The 25164-nt window shown below is 35.6% G+C and overlaps 2 protein-coding genes across 2 annotated transcripts; both read right to left on the reverse strand.

Moving 5' to 3' along the window:
- Window positions 1-10242: 10242 nt before the first annotated feature.
- On the reverse strand, window positions 10243-13321 carry LOC133308188 (receptor-like serine/threonine-protein kinase SD1-7). The gene is made up of 5 exons (XM_061508791.1): window positions 13076-13321; window positions 12759-12969; window positions 10944-11181; window positions 10686-10836; window positions 10243-10587 (listed from the first exon to the last, which is right to left on the reverse strand). Exons 1-5 carry the CDS (start codon window positions 13295-13297, stop codon window positions 10279-10281), a joined length of 1131 nt encoding a protein of 376 aa, XP_061364775.1. The 5' UTR covers window positions 13298-13321; the 3' UTR covers window positions 10243-10278.
- A 7875-nt stretch (window positions 13322-21196) lies between these two features.
- Window positions 21197-22084, reverse strand: LOC133308182 (cysteine-rich receptor-like protein kinase 25). The gene has a single exon (XM_061508784.1). The coding sequence runs from the start codon at window positions 22082-22084 to the stop codon at window positions 21197-21199; it is 888 nt and encodes a 295-aa protein (XP_061364768.1).
- Window positions 22085-25164: the final 3080 nt, after the last annotated feature.

Consider the following 25164-nt stretch of genomic DNA (forward strand, 5'->3'; position numbering starts at 1 on the left):
TCCAGGTAAGCTTTCGATCCTTTGGGACTAATCCCCCATTTGTTCCACCAAACTCCGAGGGAGGTTAGTAGTTTCATATGGTATGTGAAAATGATGATATATGGTGCATGTTTATGTATGGATGTTTGTGTGCCACACAAGACGGTGTTTCCTTGTGTGTGTGAGGCATAAGACGGTGTTTCCTTATGCATAGTATGAGACGGTGTTACCTCATACGGTATGTTGCAAGACGGTGTTTCCTTGCGTAATGTATACTTGTTGTATTCTCTGGCCAGTAGGATTATGTTATTGCACACTGCATTGTCATACATATTCTGTTGCATGCATAGATTTTTATACTGTGATTATACCAGAAGTGAGCTTAGGGGTGGAGGAGCCCTCGAAGGGTCCCTGGCTTACTGAGGTAATTATATTATCTCACCCCGCGTTATGGGGATTACCATTTCAGGTACATGAGCTGATGATGTTGAGGCATAGCGTGGCAAGAAGCCAGACGAGAGATATTACCTGACCTGATAGTCAGGATTGACTTGATATGTTGATGAGTATTGGACATGAATTTATTTTGGATACGTATCTATATGCCGTGTCATTATTTTGAGAGCATAGGAGATGTCTATGCCCTGTTGATAGTTATGTCTGTATATGTCTAGGTTACTTATTTGATTACATCTCTTTTGGTTGGTTGATGTAATCATGTAAGTAACTCTATGGATATTATTTTGAGATCTGTTATGATTCTGAGATAGCCTACGCCATGGATGGCTAGGTAATATGATTTATGTCTGGATTATATCAAACTGTCAATCAGGTTGAAATTATCATGGTGGGAATTATCCCCAGTGGTCCAAAATACAGAGGAAATGCTGTCCGTTTTATTTTTGCCATGGAAGTGAAAAGGTTTGCAATACATAAGGAAAAAGAGATAATTTATTCAATTAGTTTCCGCACTAATTAAGTAAAGCATGCTGCGCTTACTATCATATGAATGTTAATATATCGGCTGCAGACGGGGCGTTACATTTTATGGTATCAGAGCAGTTTTAAAAAGGGAATTCCTTGATGTATTGCAATAATTATGTTGTTCGTGAGATATTTTCCAGGTTCTCTAGGATAATGCATATGTGACCACTTAGTGTGAGTTTGATCGACTCATTCCTTTGTGTAACATGTGCAGAGTCATGGTATTTCCTATAAAGACTCAGGCAACATCTGATTGATAGCTAGATATCATGTTATCTGATTTGGTTAAGAATCGAAGTAACCCTGAGGCATCTAATGCAAACGCTAGTTAGGATCCGACTGTTGTTGCTTTGGTGGATGTGCAGTCGAAGTTGGCTGTTAGTATGCAAGCTAATGAGACTTTAGTGAAGATAATTATGACATTATTGATGCCAACCAGTTATATTGACGAATCAGATTATGGCAGAGTTGAGAGCCATGAGAAATGGCAGAGTGAGAAGTTAGTCTCCACTACCATCGCTACCACCAGAGGGTGCCAGGATTGTAAATGTCGATTTTAATGCTGAAGGTTAAAATAGCCATCATACTTCTAGTATTGCTAGAGTTGGTCATACTCGACGCACTGATGTGCAGCAGTCACCCAAATGGTGAATCTGAGCGTAAGGATAGACAGATGAATGCTTTTAGGAAACATCAACCACTTACTTTTGATAGGAGTTATGACCCTGTTGTTGTTGCTACTGCTGCTTGGTTTCAAAATTTAAAGAGGATTTTTGAGTGATGGATTGTGATGTTAACAGGAGACTATTATGTGCCACCTACATGTTGAAGGGTGATGCTATAGATTTGTGGGTGAATATTGTCCGCCCTTTTGAATAGCAGGGTTATGCTATTACTTGACCTTTGTTTGAGAGGCACATTCTTAACAAGTATTTTCCCATGATGTTAGGGAAGGACGAAGGATGAGTATGATGATTTTGTGCAGGAAGACATGTATGTTGATTATATTTAGTTAAGTCTAATTAGTTGGCTAAATATACTCATTTCAAGCAGGTTATGCTGAATTTATAGTCATTGGCTGTCAAATTTCAAAAAGGGTCTTAAGGATAGATTGCAAAGAGTCTTGCTAGTTGTGGTTGTAGAAATTTCCACACCTTGATTAATTAATGTCGTGCTGTTAAGGATCTTCATAAAAGGCAGAAGATAAAGAATGCTAAAGAGTCTGATCCTAGAAAAGCAAGTGGCTCTACTTTTTGGATGAATAAATGAAGTAAAGATTTACAAGTTAAATAAGTTGATAATAAGTTAAGAAGAGAGACAATCAAAGAGGGAGTAATAGAAGTGAATTTTCGCTACCTAAATGTCTTCACTTAGTGAGATGGACTAAGGACGATTGATGGATCTGTGTTCTACTTTTGGTATGAAAGATGGTTGAAATACTTTCTAAGCGGAATGCTTTGAAGAATTGTTTAGTGGATGGATAATTTTGATGCACTAATTGGGAGAAATAATGGATATTGTGATACTAAGTTTTATCTCATATGGTATGAGATAGGAATGTTAAAGGTCAAGATTTTTGGTGCATACATGACTGTATGTGGCATTATTATGTCAGTAATTGGAACAGGTAGAGGCACGAGAGTCTATTTGTGCTTATTTTGTTTTGACTGCAAAAGTAAAATTGTTTGTTCTTGGATCGAGAACATAAGTTTGAATACTTATTCGTGTGATGAACTGCTAGAGGTAACTGAGAGATCAACTCCTTTTAGAAATGGTCCAATGATGATTGAACGACCATGTGATTGAATTGATAAGTTGTACCAATTGATAATATGATACCAGAATAGTATTTAACTTGGACAATGAGTGTTTTAAAAGGATCGAACGAGTTGCAAGTATACCACTTGTATCAGTGCCTCAAGTTGGGGGTTGAGTGCACACAATATAATCACTCAATACAAAGGATAATGTCAATCCAGTCAGAGTTATGAAAATTAAAAGACTTGCAGGTTGAGTCTAATCAATTTTCCTTGTTTAAGGATTAGGTGGATAGACCTAGTAAAGTATTTTTGAAAGAAATTTGTGATAGTGCCACCTGTGGATATTACTTTGAGGGTGTGCTAGCCTGGGGAATGACCTGGTTGCATAGGTATTCTCGTGATGGCTGGAGGACTGGGGAATGACCTGGTTGCATGGGTATTCTTATGATGGCACGACAACTTGGGAGAATGGTCTAGTGGTATGAACAATCTTGTAACGGCTGAAGGCCTGGAGATTTGCTTGATTGAGACTCATTGAGTTGTTTTTGTGTACGAGGTACACGGAAGGCTAATGTGCCTGTTAGTTCTTTGGCCAATAATCTGTAGCATGGACCTCCCTTTGGAGAATGTAACCTAAGAGGTGTGGCTTTTAGAAGTGCCATGTGGATACTGTTTTGAGTTGGGACTCATCGGGTGGTCCTGGTGTGCCCAGTGCACAGTGTAATTAATTATTGGTTGCATGGTGATGCGATGTTGGATTGATAAACAAGATCTAAGTTTTTCCAATTTGAGGAAAATAAGCTATATATATTCATGATGACATGAATATGAGTGGGCCTTGATTAAAGTGTAAAAGGTGAGATACCCTATCGATTATAGAAAAGTGAGATACTTTCTTTGTGGCATAACAAGGAAGAGGTTGTCTTGGATGTTTTGGCTAGAGAGAGAATATACTCTATTAAGGTTATCTGAAAATTTAGGATTTCCTTATAGGAATGATTCTTACGAGTAATGATTCTCGGAAGTAACCCGAACATACCCGAATTAAAAGAATTGAATTCTTTGAGTAAGACTCGTAGAAGTGCCAAATTAGAGAAAGAGAAATTCTGATTTAAGAAAGATGTGAACAAGGTATAAATGTGATTATTGAAATGATGCATTCTTATATATATGTATGTTATGTGGTGTATTACACACAAGATGGTAACCCCTGAGTGTAATGTAGAGCTGCACAAGATGGTAATTCCTGAGTGTAGTGTGAAGTTGCACAAGACGGTAATTCCTGAGTGTGGGTATAAGGTAGATGCCTTATGCTTCTTATGCATGTAGCAGATGTGCGTAAAACATGCGTTCTTAGGTCAGTAGACCTGTTAGCACACATACATGATATATATGTTTTTGCATCATATGGACTTCTACTGCTTATACTATGAAGTATGAGTATAAAAATAAAGAGTTGTGTACTTAGTGGAAGAGCTAAGGTACAATGAATGTAAGATCGTATGATTAGTAGAAAAATTAATGTACAATTGAGAATTTATGAGACATGTAAATAAGGATTTTGGATATGAAAAATGAAATTGAAAAGTTTGTTGAGAAGTGTCTAATATGTCATAAAGTTAAGATTGAACACCAGAGATATGGTGGTTTGCTTCAACCTCTGGATATTCTATTATGGAGCGGAATTGTATTTCCATGGATTTTGTTGTTGGGTTGCCCAGGACTCAGGATGGATATGATTCTATATGGGTTATTGTTGATAGAATTGCGAAGTTTGCCCATTTCTGCCAGTGAAGGTGACTTTTACTATAGAGCAGTTGGCTTGACTCTATTTGAAGGAGATTGTGAGACTTCACGGGGTGCCTGAGAGCATTGTGAGCAAGCGGGACCCGGAGTTCAATCTCGCTTCTGAGGAGCATTGCAGCAGGCTTTCAGTACTCAGTTGCGACTGAGCACGGCTTGTCATCCTCAGGCTGATGGTCAGACAGAGAGGACTATTCAGACCCTGGAGGATATGCTGAGAGCCTGTACCCTGTAGCAGGGTAAGACATGGGATAGGTACCTTCCACTAGTAGAGTTCTAATATGATAATAGTTTCATTCTAGTTTGGGCATGACACCTTATGAGGCTTTGTATGGCCAGTGGTGCAGATCACCTACTTGTTGGTCTGAGGTTGAAGAGGGGCAATTGATTAGACCAGATTTGGTACATGATACTTCTAATCAGATCAGAATGATCAGATTTAATTTAAATAGGCATAGAGTTTCCAGGAATGTTATTATAATTATAAGCATCGACCTCTGGATTTTGCAGAGGGTGAGCATGTTTTATGAGATTATCACCTGTGACAGGTGTGGGGCGTGTTCTTGGAGTAAGAAAGCTAAGTTCCAAATATATCGGTCCCTATCAGACAATAAAAGGGTGGAACCGGTTGCTTATCAGTTGGGATATCTTCCACAATTATTGGTATTGGTGATGTATTTCACGTGTCTTAACTTCGAAGAGATATTTGGGATGAATTCCATGTTGTACATCCTTACGAGGTTCAGATACGGGAGGATTTTAAGACTTCCGTGGGGCTGTGGAAAATTCTTGACAGAGATGAAAGAAAGTTGAGAAATAAGATAATTCCTATGATAAAGATTCAATAGGAAGGTAGGAAACCTGAGGAGACTACTTGGGAGCATGAGGATGATATTCTCCGGATATATCCTGAGTTTGTTTTCTAGGTATGATCCTAATTTTGCGGACAAAATTCTAAAAAGGTGGGGTGAGTATAATAACCCCTCACTAGTAAATGGGATTTAATATTGAAGAATAATCAGAAGTAAAAGAAATAAAGTCACCTTTGATAAAAAAAGGAGTTAAAAAGTTAGTTAAGTGGTAAAAATGCGGGTAGATAAAGTTATCCAAAAAGTGAAAGTAAATAAAGAAATATGACTAGAAAAATATTCTAGTCTATTGGGTAAAGTTTGGTAACGAATGGAGGTATGTAGATAGATGAACTTATACCCGCTGGTGAAGTGAACTGACTTAAGTGACTAATAAGTCACTATTCACCTTCTTAAATTCGCGATTCTTCGACGGACGTGAGACAGAGCGCACGGAGAGAAACGAAAGGAAAATAGAAAAATTGAAGGAAATTCTTCCTAAATTCATAACTTGAGCTAGAGACCTCCAAATCACTTCGTTCCAAAGCCAAACTTGTGAGAAACTTTAAGAGGAATCCATTGGTACCAGTATTTCTGGGTGGGTTTCACTGTAGAGAGAGATCTTCCTCCTTTAAATTTCGGATTTCATGGATATTATGGATTTTGATGGAGTTTGAAGCCATGGAAGCTTGAAGTAAGCCTTCCCCTTCGTTCTAGGTAAGTTTATGTTAAGAAATCCTTATTTTCTTTGAGTTTTGAGGAAGATTTGATATAGTTTTCAATTTTGAAAGTTTGATTTGATTGAGCATGTTAGAGCTTGATTGAGGCTTAGCTCATGTTGAGAAAAGTGTTCAGATGAGAATTTTAACGGTGAAAATGTATTTGGAAAATTTAGTATACCGTATACGTGAATAGTACCATATACGTGAATAGTAACATATACATGAATAGTGCAGTATGCATACATTAATGTTGTATACTAATGGAAATGTGTTCCTTGGTTTTAGTATAATACCAAGTGGACTCGTGAAGCAAGAGTATGGCTGTTGAGCAAGACTCGTGATCAATTGAGATTGAGGTGAGTATCAAACAATGGTTTGATGTGGAAATTATATGAAATGCATATATGTTTAATTATGATGAATTCACCGTGGATAGGTATGTTGGTCATTTGTTAGCTTGTGGACCTTTGACTTGGAAAAGAGCTATTCCAGGTAAGCTTTCGATCCTTTGGGACTAATCCCCCATTTGTTCCACCAAACTCCGAGGGAGGTTAGTAGTTTCATATGGTATGTGAAAATGATGATATATGGTGCATGTTTATGTATGGATGTTTGTATGCCACACAAGACGGTGTTTCCTTGTGTGTGTGAGGCATAAGACGATGTTTCCTTATGCATAGTATGAGACGGTGTTACCTCATACGGTATGTTGCAAGACGGTGTTTCCTTGCGTAATGCATACTTGTTGTATTCTCTGGCCAGTAGGATTATGTTATTGCACACTGCATTGTCATACATATTCTGTTGCATGCATAGATTTTTATACTGTGATTATACCAGAAGTGAGCTTAGGGGTGGAGGAGCCCTCCAAGGGTCCCTGGCTTACTTAGGTAATTATATTATCTCACCCCGCGTTATGGGGACTACCATTTCAGGTACATGAGCTGATGATGCTGAGGCATAGCGTGGCAAGAAGCCAGACGAGAGATATTACCTGACCTGATAGTCAGGATTGACTTGATATGTTGATGAGTATTTGACATGAATTTATTTTGGATACGTATCTATATTCCATGTCATTATTTTGAGAGCATAGGAGATGTCTATGCCCTGTTGATAGTTATATATGTATATGTCTAGGTTACTTATTTGATTACATCTCTTTTGGTTGGTTGATGTAATCATGTAAGTAACTCTATGGATATTATTTTGAGATCTGTTATGATTCTGAGATAGCCTACGCCATGGATGGCTAGGTAATATGATTTATGTCTGGATTATATCAAACTGTCAATCAGGTTGAAATTATCTTGGTGGGAATTATCCTCAATGGTCCAAAATACAGAGGAAATGTTGTCCGTTTTATTTTGGCCATGGAAGTGAAAAGGTTTGCAAACATAAGGAAAAAGAGATAATTTATTCAGTTAGTTTCCGCACTAATTAAGTAAAGCATGCTACGCTTACTATCATATGAATGTTAATTAACCGGCTGCAGACGGGGCGTTACAATAACTCTTTTAGTGTTGTCCTCAATATGGCCTTTTACAAATGTTCTTGCTAATCCAAAATCTCAATGAAGGTATAGAAGTCCTTTTGCAATTCTATTAATAATGTTCACTTGTAACTTCCAATCTACTTTCTTTTGTTTTTCCTCATCTGAAAAACAATTAATAAAGGAAATGTTTTTTGACACTTGAATATATGGATCAAAGAACAAATAAAAAACTTAGATATGTTAGATCGATTGTATGCAGCTTTATCTTGATATTTTCACAAAAGGTTATTTTTTAAACTTGAATATGTGACCTTCTGCTGGTCACAAGAAACAAATTTACCACTGCTCTAAGACTCACCCTCAGGAAAAGTTTTACACTTAATCTTAACCGTTGATCTCATTTGTATTCAACAACTCACATAATTAATGATAAGGGTAAATAAGTAAATTCAAATATTTTACCACTTAAAATCCCCAAAATGGGGGAACTTAAATTTTAAGAATAAGAAGGGTTTTGTGAAAATTCCCAATTCCTTTCCTTCTCATTTTTAAACTCATAAATAAGGAAATAGATTAATAAAACCCTCACATTCCTTTTATTTTTCTCCTAAAATAAATATACCTATTTTTTTTGAACCGGTTTAAATACTGACCCACTTTTATTTGGGTCAGTTTTAGACCTGACTTGTTTTAATAATGACCCATTGACCCAAAACTTGACCAATACCCATTATGTGAAAAAAAAAAGAAAAAAAATCACAATTACTTTAGAAGAAAAGTTTTAATGTAAAACAATTACATTAAAAAATTTTACGAAAAATATTTCCATCAAAATACTTCGCAAATTTTTTTATTTTTGTCAAATTTTTTACAGAATCTAAATTTTGTCAAAATATTTCACAAAAAAACATATTCATCAAAAATTTCAACAAAACACATTTCCATAGAAATTTTTTGACAGAAAGAAATTTCATCAAAATTCTTTACAGAATTCAAATTTCGGCGAAAGTTTTCGACGGAAACATTTTCGTTAAACTTTTTGACAAAAAAAAAATTTTGTCGAAATTTTTAGCGAAACACATTTCCATCGAAATTTTTTGACTAAATATTTTCGTCAAGTTTTTTGATAAAAAATATTTCCCTCAAAATTTTCAAAAGAACACATTTCTGTCAAAAAAATTTGTAAAACTTTTTGACAAAAAATATTTCGATAAAAAAATTTGACGTAAAAAATATTCTGTCAAAAATTCTTTAGAGAATCTAAATTTCGTCGAAAGTTTCGAATGAAACATTTCCCTCAAAACAATTTCCGTCGAAATTTTCGTCAGAACACATTTCCATCAAAATTTTGAACGAAAAATATTTCGTCAAAATTTTTGACTGAATTCTTTTTTGTTTAAAACATTTGATGGAGGAAATCATTTTCGTCAAAACTTTTGACGGAAACTAAATTTCGTTAAAAAATTTATTTTTGTAAAATTTTCATTAGAATTTTTTTTTGTCACTTTTCAACAAAAAGTATTCTGAAAAAATAATTTTGTGACAAAATTTTTGTCGTTTGCATCGTAAAAATTGCGACGAAATTTTGTGACGAAACCAAGTCAAAAACAGGTCAGGTCAAATTTGACCCACTTCATAAGTCAAGTCAGACCCACTTTAGAAACCAATTCAGGTCAGATCCGACCCGGTTCTGAACTAGTTCAAAAAAATTCAAACCAAGTCAGACCTGACTTAAATCAAATTAAAGCGGATCAGGTCAAAATACCTGACCTACAAAAATCAAATTGGGTAGAGTTGGCAAAAAAAAAACTCAGATGATCTGACCCACGCACATCAGTAGTAGTTTCCCACCAGTGATACCAAGTTAATCCCTTCCCTTGTAACATCAGTATAATGGCAAGGAGCTTCTCCCTGTCGGGAATTCGGTTGATTTGAAAATACCTTTCAACTTGACTTAACTAGCCATATAAGTCGCTCCTAGAAAAAATGAAAACTACGATAACAGGAGCAAAAATACTTAACTGGAGATTCTCAATTACAACTGAAATAGAAATGGCAGAAAAATCAAAAGTAATCAAGACAATTCGGGAAACCCTGTTTTCTCCCAGAAATCCCAACTTGATCCCAATTTTCCTCATGAACTTAGCATTTTCTCCTCTCTCTTTTTCTATTTAAGTACCCTTACATGTGATCCTTCACCAACTGAAAAGTGGTGAGTGGCCTCCTTTAACTGATTTGCTGCTAAGTCAGCAATTGCGGCATATGTGGGGTTGTTATTTTGGCCATTTTGAGTACCCATCTTGGCCCTGAACTTCTTTCGAAAATACCTTTTAAGGGATGGATGTGTATTAGTGTGCAAGCAAAATTTAATTCAAATAGGTGGTTATGATGAGACAAAAATTGAACCAAAATACAATTAGAAAGCAAGATTATGTAATCAACAATATGAACATAGTATCTATCTACAAAATTTAGGATCACAACCCCAAAAATGAAAATGCTTATCATTTGTAGAGGAAGCTACCCAGTTTGTTGTAATTGATTGTACTATCTAGTTATTTTCAATGCAAAAATTTTGTCAAGTTACATCCACCATCTGAGTGGGCAAGCCTTGTGCATGGTTAAAGCAGCTCCTTTGTGATTCCTCTGTGATTAAAAGTTCATGAGCTCAAATCCATTTACATCCACTACCTGGGTAAAATATTTGATAATGTTACTTCATTAATAGAAGGATCCTTGGAAGCTTTTGATGTTGATTCTTCTTCCTTGGTTTTTCTTCCAACTGAAAATGCAGGATGGTTAGGGTTAGGAAGGGCCATTCTGTCACTTGCAAGCATGACAACAACCATGGACATGGTTGGTCTATCTACTGCATCTTCCTGTACACATAACAAACCAATGTGTATGCACTTCATAGCTTCATTGGCTATGTATGTCTTTTCAAGTGTTGGATCTAACAATTCCAAACTTTTTCCTTCACACCAAAGTCTCCAACTCTGCATTCAAATCTGAATATTTAGAAACTCTACCTGAAACACTTGCTATCACTTTTTTTACATCAATTTCTCAATGATACGAGTGCAACAAAACTCACATAAACAAGAAGACTTTGACCATGTTCTGAAAGATGGAATCCACTATTCTTTTTTCCACAAATGATTTCTAATAAAAGAACTCCAAAGCTGAAAACATCAGATTTCACTGAATATAACCCTTCCATAGCATATTCTGGAGCCATGTATCCACTGTTTGAAATCAATAAAAAACCATTAGTTTGTCAATGTATCAAAGTTTTTTAATTAAATACATATTAATATGAGTCAAGAAAAAAAGAAATGCCAATTACACATACTAGGTGCCCATAACTCTTCTAGTGTTGTCCTCACTCTGGCCTTTTTCAAATGTCCTTGCTAGTCCAAAATCTGATATTTTAGGATTCATGTCTTGATCAAGAAGAATATTGCTGGCTTTCAGATCTCTATGGATTACTCTAAGTCTGGAGTCTTCATGAAGGTATAGAAGTCCTTTTGCAATTCCATTAATAATGTTCAATCGTAACTTCCAATCTATTTTCTTTCGTTTTTCCTCATCTGAAAAGCAAGTAACAAAGGAAATGTTTTTTGACACTAGAATATATGAATCAGAGAACAAATAAAAAACTTAGATATGCAGGTCGATTGTAGGCAGATTTATACTGATATTTTCATAAAAGGTTATGTTTAAACTTGAATATGTGACCTTCTGTCAATCACAAGAAACAAATTTACCAGTGCGCTAAGCTCACCCTTTGGATAAGTTTTACACTCAAACTTAATTGTTAATCTCATTTGTATTTAACAACTCACATAATTAATAAATTAGAATCGTTAGATGTAACTTGAATTAACAATTAAGATCAAGGATAATATGCTAGTTAATCCTACTGCATAATAAATTGTTCAAGTATTGTTCCCTTATGTAAAGAACCTTGAGATACATCACCCCAAAAGCTAGCTCAAAGGGTGAGAGTGCCCAAGACCTTATAAACTCCACATTAGTTGCACATACAACCAATGTAGGACTATATTTCTCAACAAGCCCCCTCACACGAGAGCCCATTGGGCTTGAAGAGTGAATAATGCAACAGACCCAGCCTACCTGTGCTAAGAAATTCCACAAGAGAAAGTGGGGGACAGCGAGACTCTGATACCATGTAAAGAACCTTGGGATACAACTAATGTAGGACTATATTTTTCAACACGCCCCCTCACACGAGAGCCCATTGGGCTTGAAGAGTGGATAATGCAACAGGCCCAGCCTACCTGTGCTAAGAAATTCCACGAGAAAAAGTGGGGGACATCGAGGCTCTGATACCATGTAAAGAACCTTGGGATACATCACCCCAAAAGCTAGCTCAAAGGGTGAGAGTGCCCAAGACCTTATAAACTCCACATTAGTTGCACATACAACCAATGTAGGACTATATTTCTCAACACGCCCCCTCACACGAGAGCCCATTAGGCTTGAAGAGTGGATAATGCAACAGGCTCAGCCTATCTGTGCTAAGAAATTCCACGAGAGATAGTGGGGGATAGCGAGGCTCTGATACCATGTTAAGAACCTTGGGATACACCACCCCAAAAGCTAGCTCACAGGGTGAGAGTGCCCAAGACCTTATAAACTCCACATTAGTTGCACATACAACCAATGTAGGACTATATTTCTCAACACGCCCCTTCACACGAGAGCCCATTGGGCTTGAAGAGTGGATAATGCAACAGGCCCAGCCTACCTGTGCTAAGAAATTCCACGAGAGAAAGTGGGGGACAGCGAGGCTCTGATACTATGTAAAGAACCTTGAGATACACCACCCCAAAAGCTAGCTCAGAGAGTAAGAGTGCCCAAGACCTTATAAACTCCACATTAGTTGTACATACAACCAATGTAGGACTATATATCTCAACACCTTATATATACGGTTCTGTTTTGAAAGGCACAGTAAGAGTTGTTAATAGAAAATTCAATTTTTTCTTGAAGTTCTACCTCTAAACTCCTTCTACCACATGGCAATACCATCCTTACTACTGATCTCTGCAGACTTTTATAAACAATAAATTGGAACAAGAGAAAAAGGTAAAAAAATGAAAAAACCACAAATAAAAATAAAAAGCATTTAGTTAAAACATACTGAACAGGTGAGAGTCAAGGCTAGAATTTGGCATGTACTCATATATAAGAAGCTTTTCATTTTCCTCAAAGCAGCAACCCAAGAGTCTCACAAGGTTCCTATGTTGCAATTTAGCTATGAATACTACTTCATTCTTGAACTCCTCTAAACCTTGACCAGATGTTTTAGAGAGTCTTTTGACAGCAATATCTGTTCCATCTTCTAAATTTCCCTGGAAGAAATGTTTAAAATAAAGAAAAGGACAAATAAATATGACAAATTAGGAGTCAAAGCAAAATCTAATACATAAATTTTATGCATATCCAATTCAATGATACCTTGTAAACTGGACCAAATCCACCTTCTCCTAATTTACAGAAATCTGAGAAGTTATTAGTGCTATGTCGAATCCAAATCAAAGGGATCATAGGAAGGTCTACATTTAGTGAATCCTCTCTTTGAACATGGTCATGATAAGATATAGGAGTGGTCTCTAATTGCAGTCCATCTGCCAAGTAAACTTGTGAATTTTTATTTTGGTTAGAAATATGGGTGAGCATTTTAGTCTTATCACTCTTGCTACCTATTTGGTTATCATTGGATCAATTTAAAATCAGCAGCAATTTTTTTTTTTTTCCTTTTTCAATTATTGATTTCAAATTGATTCAACGATAACTAAACACAGTATAACCTTCACTTACAAATATAATATAAAATTAGAGATTAATTTCTTTTATGCAAACGCAAGAAAATTTTATCTCCTATAGCTACACACACATGAAAGTGGTTGAGATCCATTTTTTTCTTTCTCTCTTCTCTTTTCAACAGGGTGTCACTCACTCTCATTTGTGTGCAAGAGATAAAGTTCTCTTCTCCTATTTGCAGGAGAAATATTAAACTCATAAAAAAGCTATTTATGTATCTCCACCTAACAATAATATTTTAAAAAAAAGTTGGTTAATAATATGATATAAGAGCCTCAACGATCAAATGATATAGAGTTCGAAATTTACCACTCTATCTTTCTAATAAAAGAAAAAGTAAAATTTCAATACGAGATAGATGGCTTTGTGCATGGTGATGCTTCAAGTCCAATGTGGGTATATCAAATGATCTCATAACTTTTAGCAAGTGTGTAACTGTTGTTAATTACCTTTATTTGATAGATACCGCCGCCATAAGTAGTAGATACAGCAACTTAGTAGAGCTAGTGCCACCAACACACTCACAATGGTGATGATCAAGGTTTTTGACGTACTTTTACCTCCCTGATTGGCTGCAAGTGAAACAATAGCAAAGATGAACATGACACATTTCTTTTCTATTACACCAAATTCTTTCCATTAATAAACAGATATAATTTAAGGAGGTTCCCATTTATCAAAAGATTCCCAATGACAACGGAGAGAGAGTCGATGATTCTTGTTTGGATTTAGTTTTCCATTTTCAAAATACTACAAATCAGAAAATAGATAACGAAGCCTTACAATTAAAATATTCTACAAAAACTAATTAACAAACTTTCCAAAGGCACTTTTTCTTTAAAAAAAAAAAAAAAGAAGATATTACTGAATGATGATTGCTCACATCTTAAACCTCCATCTGTGGTGTCTGTACGACCTCTTCAATAAATTATATGAAATAGGGCCTGATTTATTCTATCTGTCTATGGTTTTTTATTCTATGATTTCGGCTGTCAAATATGAACCTAATCAAAGTGTGAACCAAACCCAACTATACCAAAAATAATCATATTGTTTTAATCATTTTAAAAAGTGAATAGATTTTCCCGAACTAATTCAAGCACCAAACCATTTTTCAATTGAGAGCCAAATCTCTTTACTGGTTTGGTTTGGGATATAAAATAAGGGTGTCTTTTTTTTTTGCTGTAATTGCACCACTTTTTCTGGTGCGGCAAACACAGAAAAAGTAGATTTCACTAGGTTTTTTTAAAAAATAAAATAAAAACTACAATCCGTCAACATATCTAGAATTTCTATGTGTTTGCTACAAAAAATTTCTTCTGCAGCAACAACGGAACTATAAAAGCCATAAAATAAATCAAACTGAACCAAACTTTACCCATTTCTACGAGTGTGTACAAATTATATGAATCAAATCACATTTTTCCAGAGCACTTTATAAACCGAACCATCTTTTAGAAATTAGTGACCCGGTTCAGTTAAGAGGATGAGCCTGGAGTATTGATAAAGTTGTTAGTTTGTGACTGAAAGATCTAAGTCTCAGGTTCGAATTCAAAAAATAACTACTTTACAATTATTTAAGAGTAAAGTTGCATATAAATATTGCTCTCACCTCACTTTCACTGGGATTTAATGAACAGTGGTTTTAGTTAACTGTTGTAAATAATTATTATTTAGCCATTTATTTGTTGTATTGGGCCAAGCCCATTAGGTCAAAATTAGGTCAAGTATTTTCTATAAATAGAGAATCCTTTGTACAGATTATTTACAATTCTATAATATATTAGAATACCCTTTTTCAAGTTGGTATCAGAGCTCTCGATCTGAGGGCTTTGCTTCCGCACATATTATCTTCTTTTTTTAACAAAACCCTAATTTCTTTGCCTCTTGCCGCCATCAGCCGCCACCGGAAAATTTTTCCGGGGACCTTTTGGACCAAGGGGACCATTGTTGACCTTATTTTTCCTCCGTTCTATCATTCTACGCACTGTTCCTCCGCCACAAATGACCGAAACACCTCCGACAGCCTCCAATCAGATCTGTCTTCACCGTTTGGACCACTTTCCAGCGACTTTTCAACCGCGACCACCCACAGACAGGTGCGCGCTCACCGGACGACCACACCAGAAAAATCTCAGCCGGAGAAGCCCCTCCACGCGCTCTCACGCACCGCCCCTTTCCCGGCGAGTGAATCCCACGCGCAGCTCCTTTCTCCGGCGCGTGGAGGCGCGTGCGGCCGTGTTTTTGGACCGGACCACCACCATTGATCTCGTCTTCTTGTCTTCTGTCTAGATCTGTGATTACTTTTCTGATCAGAGGTCATTTGATATTCTGTTTGGTTGATTTTATCGCTGGTTGTTAACTTTTTTGTTAAAGAATGGCCGAGCATGATAGTTCTTCGATCTTATCTGGTAAGAGCACACGTTCTATATCTCTTCTTGCTTCATGCACTGATTTTAAAACCTCATGGATTTTGGATTCTGATGCAACTGATCATATGGCTTGTCGTACTGAGTTGTTTTGTTCTTATCATCCTACTGTTGGTAGTCATACTATATCCGTAGCTGATGGATCCCATAAATCAGTTATTGGTTCTGGTAACATTCAAATTCAACCTTCCTTGTTTCTTAAAAATGTTCTTTATGTTCCTCAGCTTTCTACTAATCTTATCTCCACTCAGAAACTTACAACTGATTTGAATTGTTCTATCACATTTTTTCCTTCTCATTGTCTTATTCAGGATCTTACCACGAAGAAGACAATTGGAGTTGCTAATGAACAGGATGGGTTGTATCATCTCCTTCCAGACCATGCTAGCAAAAATCAGTTATTAATGACATGTCATCCTTCTACTGCAGAGTCTATGATTTGGCTCCATCACAAGCGTCTGGGGCATCCACCATTTAGTCTTTTGAAGTCTATGTTCCCCTCTCTGTTTCTCAATAAGTCGGTTGAGACCTTTCATTGTGATGTTTGTGAATTTGCAAAACACCATCGAGTGTCATTTCCTTCTAGCACAGGGAACTTTTTTCTCTTATCCATTCTGATGTGTGGGGCCCTTCTAAAGTGCACAGTATTTCAGGTGCAAGGTGATTTGTTTCTTTTATTGACGATTGTACTCGGATAACATGGATATGCTTGATGAAAGACAAGTCTGAAGTACCAGAGATATTTATTCGGTTTCATCACATGGTTGAGACTCAGTTTGGTAAGGGTATTAAAAGACTCAGATCTGATAATGGTACTGAATACGTCAATCAACGCCTGTCACAATTCATTTCAGACAGAGGTATGATTCATGAGCTCACATGTGTTGATACTCCTCAACAAAACGGGGTTGCTGAAAGGAAAAATCGTCACCTTCTTGAAGTTGCTAGAGCACTACTTTTCCAGACATCTGTTCCTAGTTCTTATTGGGGAGAAGCAGTATTAGCTGCAACTTTTTTGATCAACCGTTTACCTTCACGGGTCCTTAACAATATCAGTCCTATTCATTCCATGACTTCCTTCTTTCCTTCTGTTCCCATATTGCAGAGCCTTCCACCAAGAGTGTTTGGATGTGTTGCCTTTGTCCATGTTCATAAACAACATCGGAGTAAGTTGGATCCTAGGGCTCTTAAGTGTGTCTTCCTTGGTTATAACCCTTATAAAAAAGGGTACAAGTGTTATCATCCACCAAGTCGAAATTTTTTTGTTTCTATGGATGTCACCTTTCAAGAATCTGAATCTTATTTCCTGGGTCCTCATCGTCAGGGGGAGAACAGTTCTTCAGAAGACTCGTCCCCTTCCTTCTTTGAGTCTGGATCAATCTTCTCTCTTCCTAGTGTGTCTGCTCCTGGTGTGTCAGAACCTTCAAATACACCTGAGATACAACCCATACTGTCTCACCAGCAACCTTAATCGTCTGAACCACTGGTAAGTCTTGAATCTCCTATTTCTTCTGAGTCTCCTGAATCTCCTGTTTCTGATTCTAATATTATTTTCTCTCATGATTTGTCTATTTCTTCTGATATCTCTAATGACTTACCCATTGCTTCTACTTCTGATGACTTACTTATTGCTCTTAGAAAAGGAAAAAGATCTTGTCACAAGAAAACTTGTTCCTCATGTCCCTCTTGTACTCAATACCCTATCTCCCACTTTGTTTCCTCTGCTAATCTTTCTGTGCAGCACAAAAGCTTTGTTTCAGCACTAGATTCTATTGCAATCCCAAACTCAGTACATGAAGCCTTGAAAGGTAGGAATTGGGCTCAAGCCATGCAATAGGAGATGAATGCTTTGGAGAAAAATAAAACATGGGAGGTTATTGATAGACCCAACAGAAAAAAAAACAGTAGGGTGCAGATGGGTTTATGCCCTGAAATATAATTCTGATGGTACTCTTGAGAGACATAAGGCTCGATTAGTGGCCAAAGGTTACACTCAAACCTATGGCATTGATTATGAAGAAACCTTTGCTCCAGTTGCAAAGATGAATACAGTGAGAATCTTGTTATCCCTTGCTGCCCATTACAATTGGGATATAAATCAATTTGATGTGAAAAATGCTTTCCTCAATGGTGAGTTAGAAGAAGAAGTCTACATGGAAATCCCGCCTGGTTTTGATTCTGTGAAGGGGGAAAATAAAGTTTGTAGATTAAAAAAGGCATTGTATGGATTGAAGCAGTCACCTCGTGCTTGGTTTGGAAGATTTACCAAGGTTATGATGACCTTAGGATACAGACAGAGTCAAGGAGATCACACTCTTTTCTTCAAGCACTCCCAAAATGGGAAGCTTACTGTGCTCCTTGTATATGTTGATGATATTATTATCACAAGTGATGATTTTGTGGGGAGACAGATTCTGCAAACACGGCTTGCCTCTAAGTTTGAAATCAAAGACCTTGGGAAACTGAGATATTTCCTAGGGATAGAAGTAGCTCATTCAAGCAAAGGAATTTTTATCAGCCAGAGAAAATATGTTCTTGATCTTCTCAAAGAAGCAGGAAAGCTCGGTGTAAACCCTCTAATACTCCTATTGAGCAGAATCACAAGATGGGTTATGAAGAAGAGAGTCCTCCAGTTGATAAAGGATCAACGGCTAGTTGGGAAATTGATATATCTGGCCCATACTAGACCAGACCTAGCTTATGTTGTTAGTGTTGTCAGTCAGTTTATGCACGATCCAAAAGAAAAACACATGCAGGCAGTAGAGAGAATTCTGCAGTATCTTAAAGGTACTCCTGGTAAAGGATTGTTATTCCGACGTGATGGCAATCTATCTTTAGAAGTCTACACAGATGCTGATTATGTTGGATCCGTGACTGACTGTCGTTCTACCACTGGTTATTGCATGTTTCTTTGTGATAACTTGGTGACATGGAGAAGTAAGAAACAATATGTGGTTGCCAGATCAAGTGCAGAAGCTGAATTTCGAGCTATGGCTCAAGGCATTTGTGAGTTATTGTGGCTGAAAATTGTACTTGATGATCTCAAAATAAAATGTGAGGGACCTATGAAGCTGCTATGTGATAATAAGTCTGTTATTTGTATAGCTCATAATCCAGTTCAACATGATCGGACTAAACATATTGAGGTTGACCGCCATTTCATCAAAGAGAAACTTGATAGCGGGTTGATTACCACTCCATACATTCCCACTGGGCGTCAATTAGCTGATCTATTAACAAAGGGGCTTCCTTCAGACAGATTTCAAGAACTTACTAGCAAGTTGGGAATAATAAATATCTATTCCTCAGCTTGAGGGGGAGTGTTGTAAATAATTATTATTTAGTCATTTATTTGTTGTATTGGGCCAAGCCCATTAGGTCAAAATTAGGTCAAGTATTCTCTATAAATAGAGAACCTTTTGTACAGATTATTTACAATTCTATAATATATTAGAATATCCTTTTTCAAGTTTAACCGATTTGGTTCACCCAAACCAAAAACCGAGCTGAATATGTCCAGCCATAATTTATTCTTGATATTTTCTCTGGGAAGACTGCTACCAAATAGAAACAGGAGTTGTATGTTGGGTGTTCAGGGACATGCACTATTAAGAAAATGTTGCCGAAACATGCTTACGAGTTTAGGAGCCTGTTGTCGACCATAATCACAAATGTTATCTTCACAAATTGTTCACATTAACATCCGATAAAGCATGTCACAACAAGTCGGTCTTTGTTCAAATGCATTTTTGACCCGTTGTTCAGATTGGCATCATAACAAGTTTTCTTGAGTTCAATATTAGGTTTGACAAGTAATAAATGTGCATCTGGACCCGAAAAACACTTGGGAGTATTTCTATAAGCAATTCAACGTTTCTACGTCATTAGAATCATGTAAATGTGTAATAACATCTTATATGTTTTCGCTCAGAACTTAATCTATCTAATTTCTACACAGGAGACCTATTCACTTAAACTAATTCTTATGCACAAAAGTGACAGAATGACCCGTAAAACATTTTTTGAGTAAACTTGCTTCCAAACTGTATAAATATAGGCGTACGTACCCGTACTTAAAATTTATCAAGTTAAAATAACAATGTTCTTTAATTTAAATTAAGAGAAAATTATCTTAATTTATGTGCTTTATCATTTTGAAAGATTTTTTTAAAATATCAATTTTCAATCTTGAAAAGAAAGCTTCATTTTAACAATAAAAAAAAAAATGAAAAGAAAAAAGGTTAAGATTTCTTGAAGTTAAAAAGTTTTTCATTTTTGTCCCATGTACAAATAAACAAGTCTAACTAAACACCGCGCATTTTCCCAAGTCTAGTGTCCATTAAATTCAAAAGACAACGCTCACCACATAAACTCACCTAATCTTTGACTTATGGCTAGCTCATCCAGCTGGACCGGGTCAAAAGATTAAACAATACATTTTTTTTTCTTTACTTTGAAAAATCCCCCTAATGCAGAAAAAGCCAAAAGAAATCTTATTCTATTTTTAGTCTTGCCGGCTTGGCCCATGAGTAGCTGCGACAGCTTAAGATTTTTTAAACCTATTTATATTATTTTATAAATCTTAACCTATTTATATTATTTTATAAATATTAACCAATTTATATTATTGTATAACTGTATTATAACGAAGGGAAAAATAAATTTTATGTTGTAGGAGGATTTTAATCTCATGTTATAGATATATCAAGTGTAAGACTCACTTATTTAAAAAAAAAGTGATACATCTTTTTATGGTGTGTACAGGAAAAGTTTGTTTTCTCATGCAACATGAGAAAAACAAATCCTTATAACAAACGACAAACGGGGTAAGGAAAATATAGCTTATAGCAATAGACTTGCTCAATATAGCCCTACAAAGGTGAACCATGGTAAACTATGTGTCTCGTGCTTTTCTTCGTCAATTTTTTTTTTTTTTTGGAGTAAATACCTTTTTTGGTTCTCAATAAATTTTATGATGTCTGCTTTAGTCCCAAGCAAATAAAAATGCTATTCGCGATCCTTAAAAAATTCAAAATGAACCCATTTAGTTGAAATCGTGGTCCCTCACAAATTCAAAAAAGACCCACATTAGTCCCTCAAAAGGACTAAAATGAATCCACTTTGAATTTCTTAGAGACCACAAATAACTTTTTTATTTGCTAGGGACTAAAGCGGATATAGTAAAATTTGCTTGAAAAGTGATATTTATTTATTTTTTAATTTTTTTTTCCCAATTGTGTGTATGGTTGTTCTAGTGTGTAAGAAAGATTTCATCAGCTGGAATTGAACCTAAACATTTGAAGTGTTTTTGTCCTTACTATACCAACTAAAAGACTAGCGTAAGTGCAAAGTATAAGGTGGAACCAAAAAAACCAAATATGGCCACTTGCAAAAAAAGTGAATAAATTAATGTGTCACATGTACCTGGATTAGGCAAAGGAGAAGATGTTTGGTTAGTAATCTGGTAGAACATAAAATCATCATACTTTATCAAACAACTTGGAGCCAAAACCTGCCATCCCAGCTTTGTTCCACAACATTTTGGAACTTCGTTAAGCATAGCCTCCAAACACTGGCTGCACTCATCATTAGTAAGGTCCCTACTACACTGCACCAAACCATACCTTTCCTCAGCTGGACTCAAATTGAACTTACCCATTGCATACAACTGGTTGGTCTCCACAGTAGCTTCTCTTACCAAACTTTGCATATGATTCTCAGCTTTTTGAAGTTCTTCTGGATTAGTGATGTTCTTGGACCCCACAATTTGCCATGATGGGTTTGTTGTAAGGTTCCCTATAAAGTCATGGTTTGAGTATCTTAGAATGCAGAAGTTATACCATATAACAGCAGAGGATCTGTTAGGACAACGCTGAGAAATTGCTGAGGCTGCAGTAGAGACACAGAATTGGCAGAAAGATCCTGTTACATCACCTCTACAATCATAGAGGCCATAGATTGCATCAACTGTGTTGTTTCCTATGATGGTGTTGTTATATCCCTTGCTTGTGGTAGCATCGGAGGATAGCCATGAGAGGATTTTGTTAAGGTTGGTTTGGTATGTAGTTGTGAGAGCTTCTTCTGTTGAGTTGCGACAATCATCACCTACATAGTTTGGTGATTGTGCACTTGTTGTGGTGAAGAGGGTCATGAAGCTAAGAAATCTAAGGATGTTAATGAGATTTGTTGTTCTCATGGTGAGCTTTGTTGCCATCATTGTTGGTTCATGAAATGGTTGTCATAGTAATATGATATTGTTTGAAGTGCCTATAAATTATGCTAACTGAAGAAAGCAACACTTTGACTTTAAAATTGAATGTTAGAAGAAGCTGGCTAGTGGTATGATTACTTCTGTTTCTATGACAGGTTAGAATATTAATAACTTGAAATGGACGAAGCCTCTCGGGATTTCTTTTGAAATCTTATGTATAGGAAAAGGGTTTGCATCTATCATTTAATATGACACAACAAACTTTCCTATACACATAACAGTTTGTGGGGTCCACACTTTTTGAAGAAAAAAAAAATTACGGCATGCAAAACAAATCTTTATAACATTACGGAATCACTTTTCCTACAACACAACTCTTATATAACCCATAGAAAAATCCTGTTTGTATACTTCATTTTACTTCACACATCATATTAATTTCATATTAAAGTATTGCATAAAGGTAAGATATGGCTTCGTTGAAAGTCTGAATTTTTTCTAGAAGCTTACAAGGGAAGGGGTGAAAAATTTGAGTTTAAATAACTAAATTTATGTAAAATATTTCAAGACTGATTTGCCTTATTAGCTTGGTATAAATCAAATTATAAGGTTAATATGGCTTACTCTTATTTTTAAGAAATATATGGTTTGGTTTGACGTATTAATTACCAAGTTTTAAAAAATTACATATTGCATTATATAAAATAGGGAAAGGTTATAGTTACTACCTTTTTTTCTTACTACTTGTTACTACCTAATCTTAACTGTTGATTTCTGTCAATCTAACGACTATAATTTATTAAGTCACATTTATTAATTAATTATTAATTCTAATAAATTATAACCGTTAGATTGACGGAAATCAATGATTAAGATTTGGTAGTAACAAGTAGTAAGAAAAAAAGGTAGTAACTATAACCTCTCCCTATAAAATATAGGTAATGATTTTTTTATTTACTTTGTAGATTTAAAATGATAGAAAGTAAAAATAATATAATAATTGAAGTCACACAATATCCCAAAATATTATTTCACTAAAAAATAACAATAAAAATAATAAAATATTACTGGAGATTTATAAACAAGACATGATAAAATAGGGTTTTAACCTTATTTCTAAATAAGTATTTTAATGAGCTCAACCCTTCATTGATTTTAAAATTAGTCAAGTCATGCAAAAAGCAGGTCAGACCATATATCATGACAAGTCGTTTGTCTCATTTACACTCCTAATATAGGAATTTGAGTTTAACAACAGTATTTTGTGTAAGTGATCGTATTATCATGTATAATTTGTGAAGAAAATAGATTGGTTTTGTTGACACGGCCCGTTAGTTGCATCTATGAATAGAAAAATAGTTTTGAACATAATAAGAGAACAATGCACAGAACCAGTACTAAGGTTTTTAAAATTGATACGACCAGAAAATTTTGATAGAACTTTGTCTATTTTTAATGTCTATAAAAATATAATTTTGACAAAATGTATTCTCATTTTGAAATATAGTAACCAATATTGAATAGAATCCACCACTTTTTTTTTTTTCTCCCAATAAGTTATTGAAAAGGCACACTTATGAGCTCCAAAGCTCATTTAATGGTCTTAGTGCAATAAGTATTTGATGTAGAAATTAATGATCTTATAGTTTGAAGTCAAATGGACAAGTATTATCAACTTCAGCTTCTAATGATCTAAAGAATCTTGTGTCCAGAAAAGAAAGGGTAAATATTATCCATGGTTTATCAAACCACACAGTTGCGTTCCTAAGGTCTCGAATTCAAGAGCATTGATTAAATCGAAACAACCTCTTACCAGTTGATCTATATATTGGTGGTTACAAAAAATGAGTTACGAAGAGTCAAGATAAGAAAAGTCAACCTCAAAACATTTTGGGGGTGTTTGGTAGGGGTTTTTGTGGTAAATACCTAGGCAACTTCTATTGGTATTTCAGCTTAACCATGTTTGGTACAAGACTTCAAAAAATTTAACTAGGCAAATCCTTTGCCCAGCCATTTTGATTTCTTTGCAAAATTTCATAAGAAGTACTGTTCCAAAAAAACAAATGGGAAGTGGTATTTTGGGGTTTACTGGGCAAAGGAAAAAAGGAGGTGAATTGAAGACAAAAATGACCCTCTCATGTACTGTCGAGTCTCTTTTCTCATTCTACTCATTTTGCTTATTCAGTGTAAATTCACCTAATTACACAAATGCTTCTAACAATATTCTGATAAGGTTTAATGAAGATGTGGACTGCATTTGTGTTCATGCTCTTGTTAGTTTTGCATACATTTACATTTAAAATTTCACAATAAAATTTAACCAAACTTGTGCTTAATGGGAGAAATTATATGTGATATGTACCAGAAACCCAGAGCAGAAAGGAAAGAACTGAAATGGTATTGATAAGGTGGAATCCAAATCAGGCGCAATGATTTAAGTACATGATGTCTCAAGAAAATTACAGCAATGCTAGAAAAGGAAATGAGAGAAAAATAAGAGAAGCACGTAGTCCAGAGCAACGAGGATATGTTACTAGTCTCTCCCAAGCTTAATCCATGTCTCAATCCTGAAAAATTGACTCTGTAACTAAAAATTTCCAATACAAGAGCACCTTATCTTCTGTACACTACTCAGAAAACTCCATTAGGGATTCAAGCTCAGATTTGGATAGTGCAGATATTTATTTTTTCAGACACAGAAGTGAAGCGATTTATTTTTTCATGACAAATGGATCATTTCTGTAGTGGATGTCTTTCAAAAATTAAAGGGTTACTTTTGTAATTTTAACCAATTTTTCCATCAATATTTTACCTTCAACTAAACATAGACTTGGAAAACTTTAATCAATTTTCCTGGTAATATTTTGCCCTACCAAACAACTTTTTTTCAACTTTACCAGCAAATTTATTTTCCCATCATTTCTCCATTAATTATATTTACCAAGTAAAAAAATATTTCTACTCTACCAAACGCCCCCTTATATAAGACCCTTTTCTCTGTCGCTCGTACAAAACTAAAGCTCTAACGCATCTTGCCATTAATGGACAAGAAAATGACTAGTTGAATTGTTCATTGAAGACAT

This window comes from Gastrolobium bilobum, unplaced genomic scaffold (assembly GCF_033153095.1).
Source record: "Gastrolobium bilobum isolate Gb01-03AN ecotype WA unplaced genomic scaffold, APGP_CSIRO_Gbil_v1 utg1051, whole genome shotgun sequence".
Taxonomy (NCBI): domain Eukaryota; kingdom Viridiplantae; phylum Streptophyta; class Magnoliopsida; order Fabales; family Fabaceae; genus Gastrolobium; species Gastrolobium bilobum.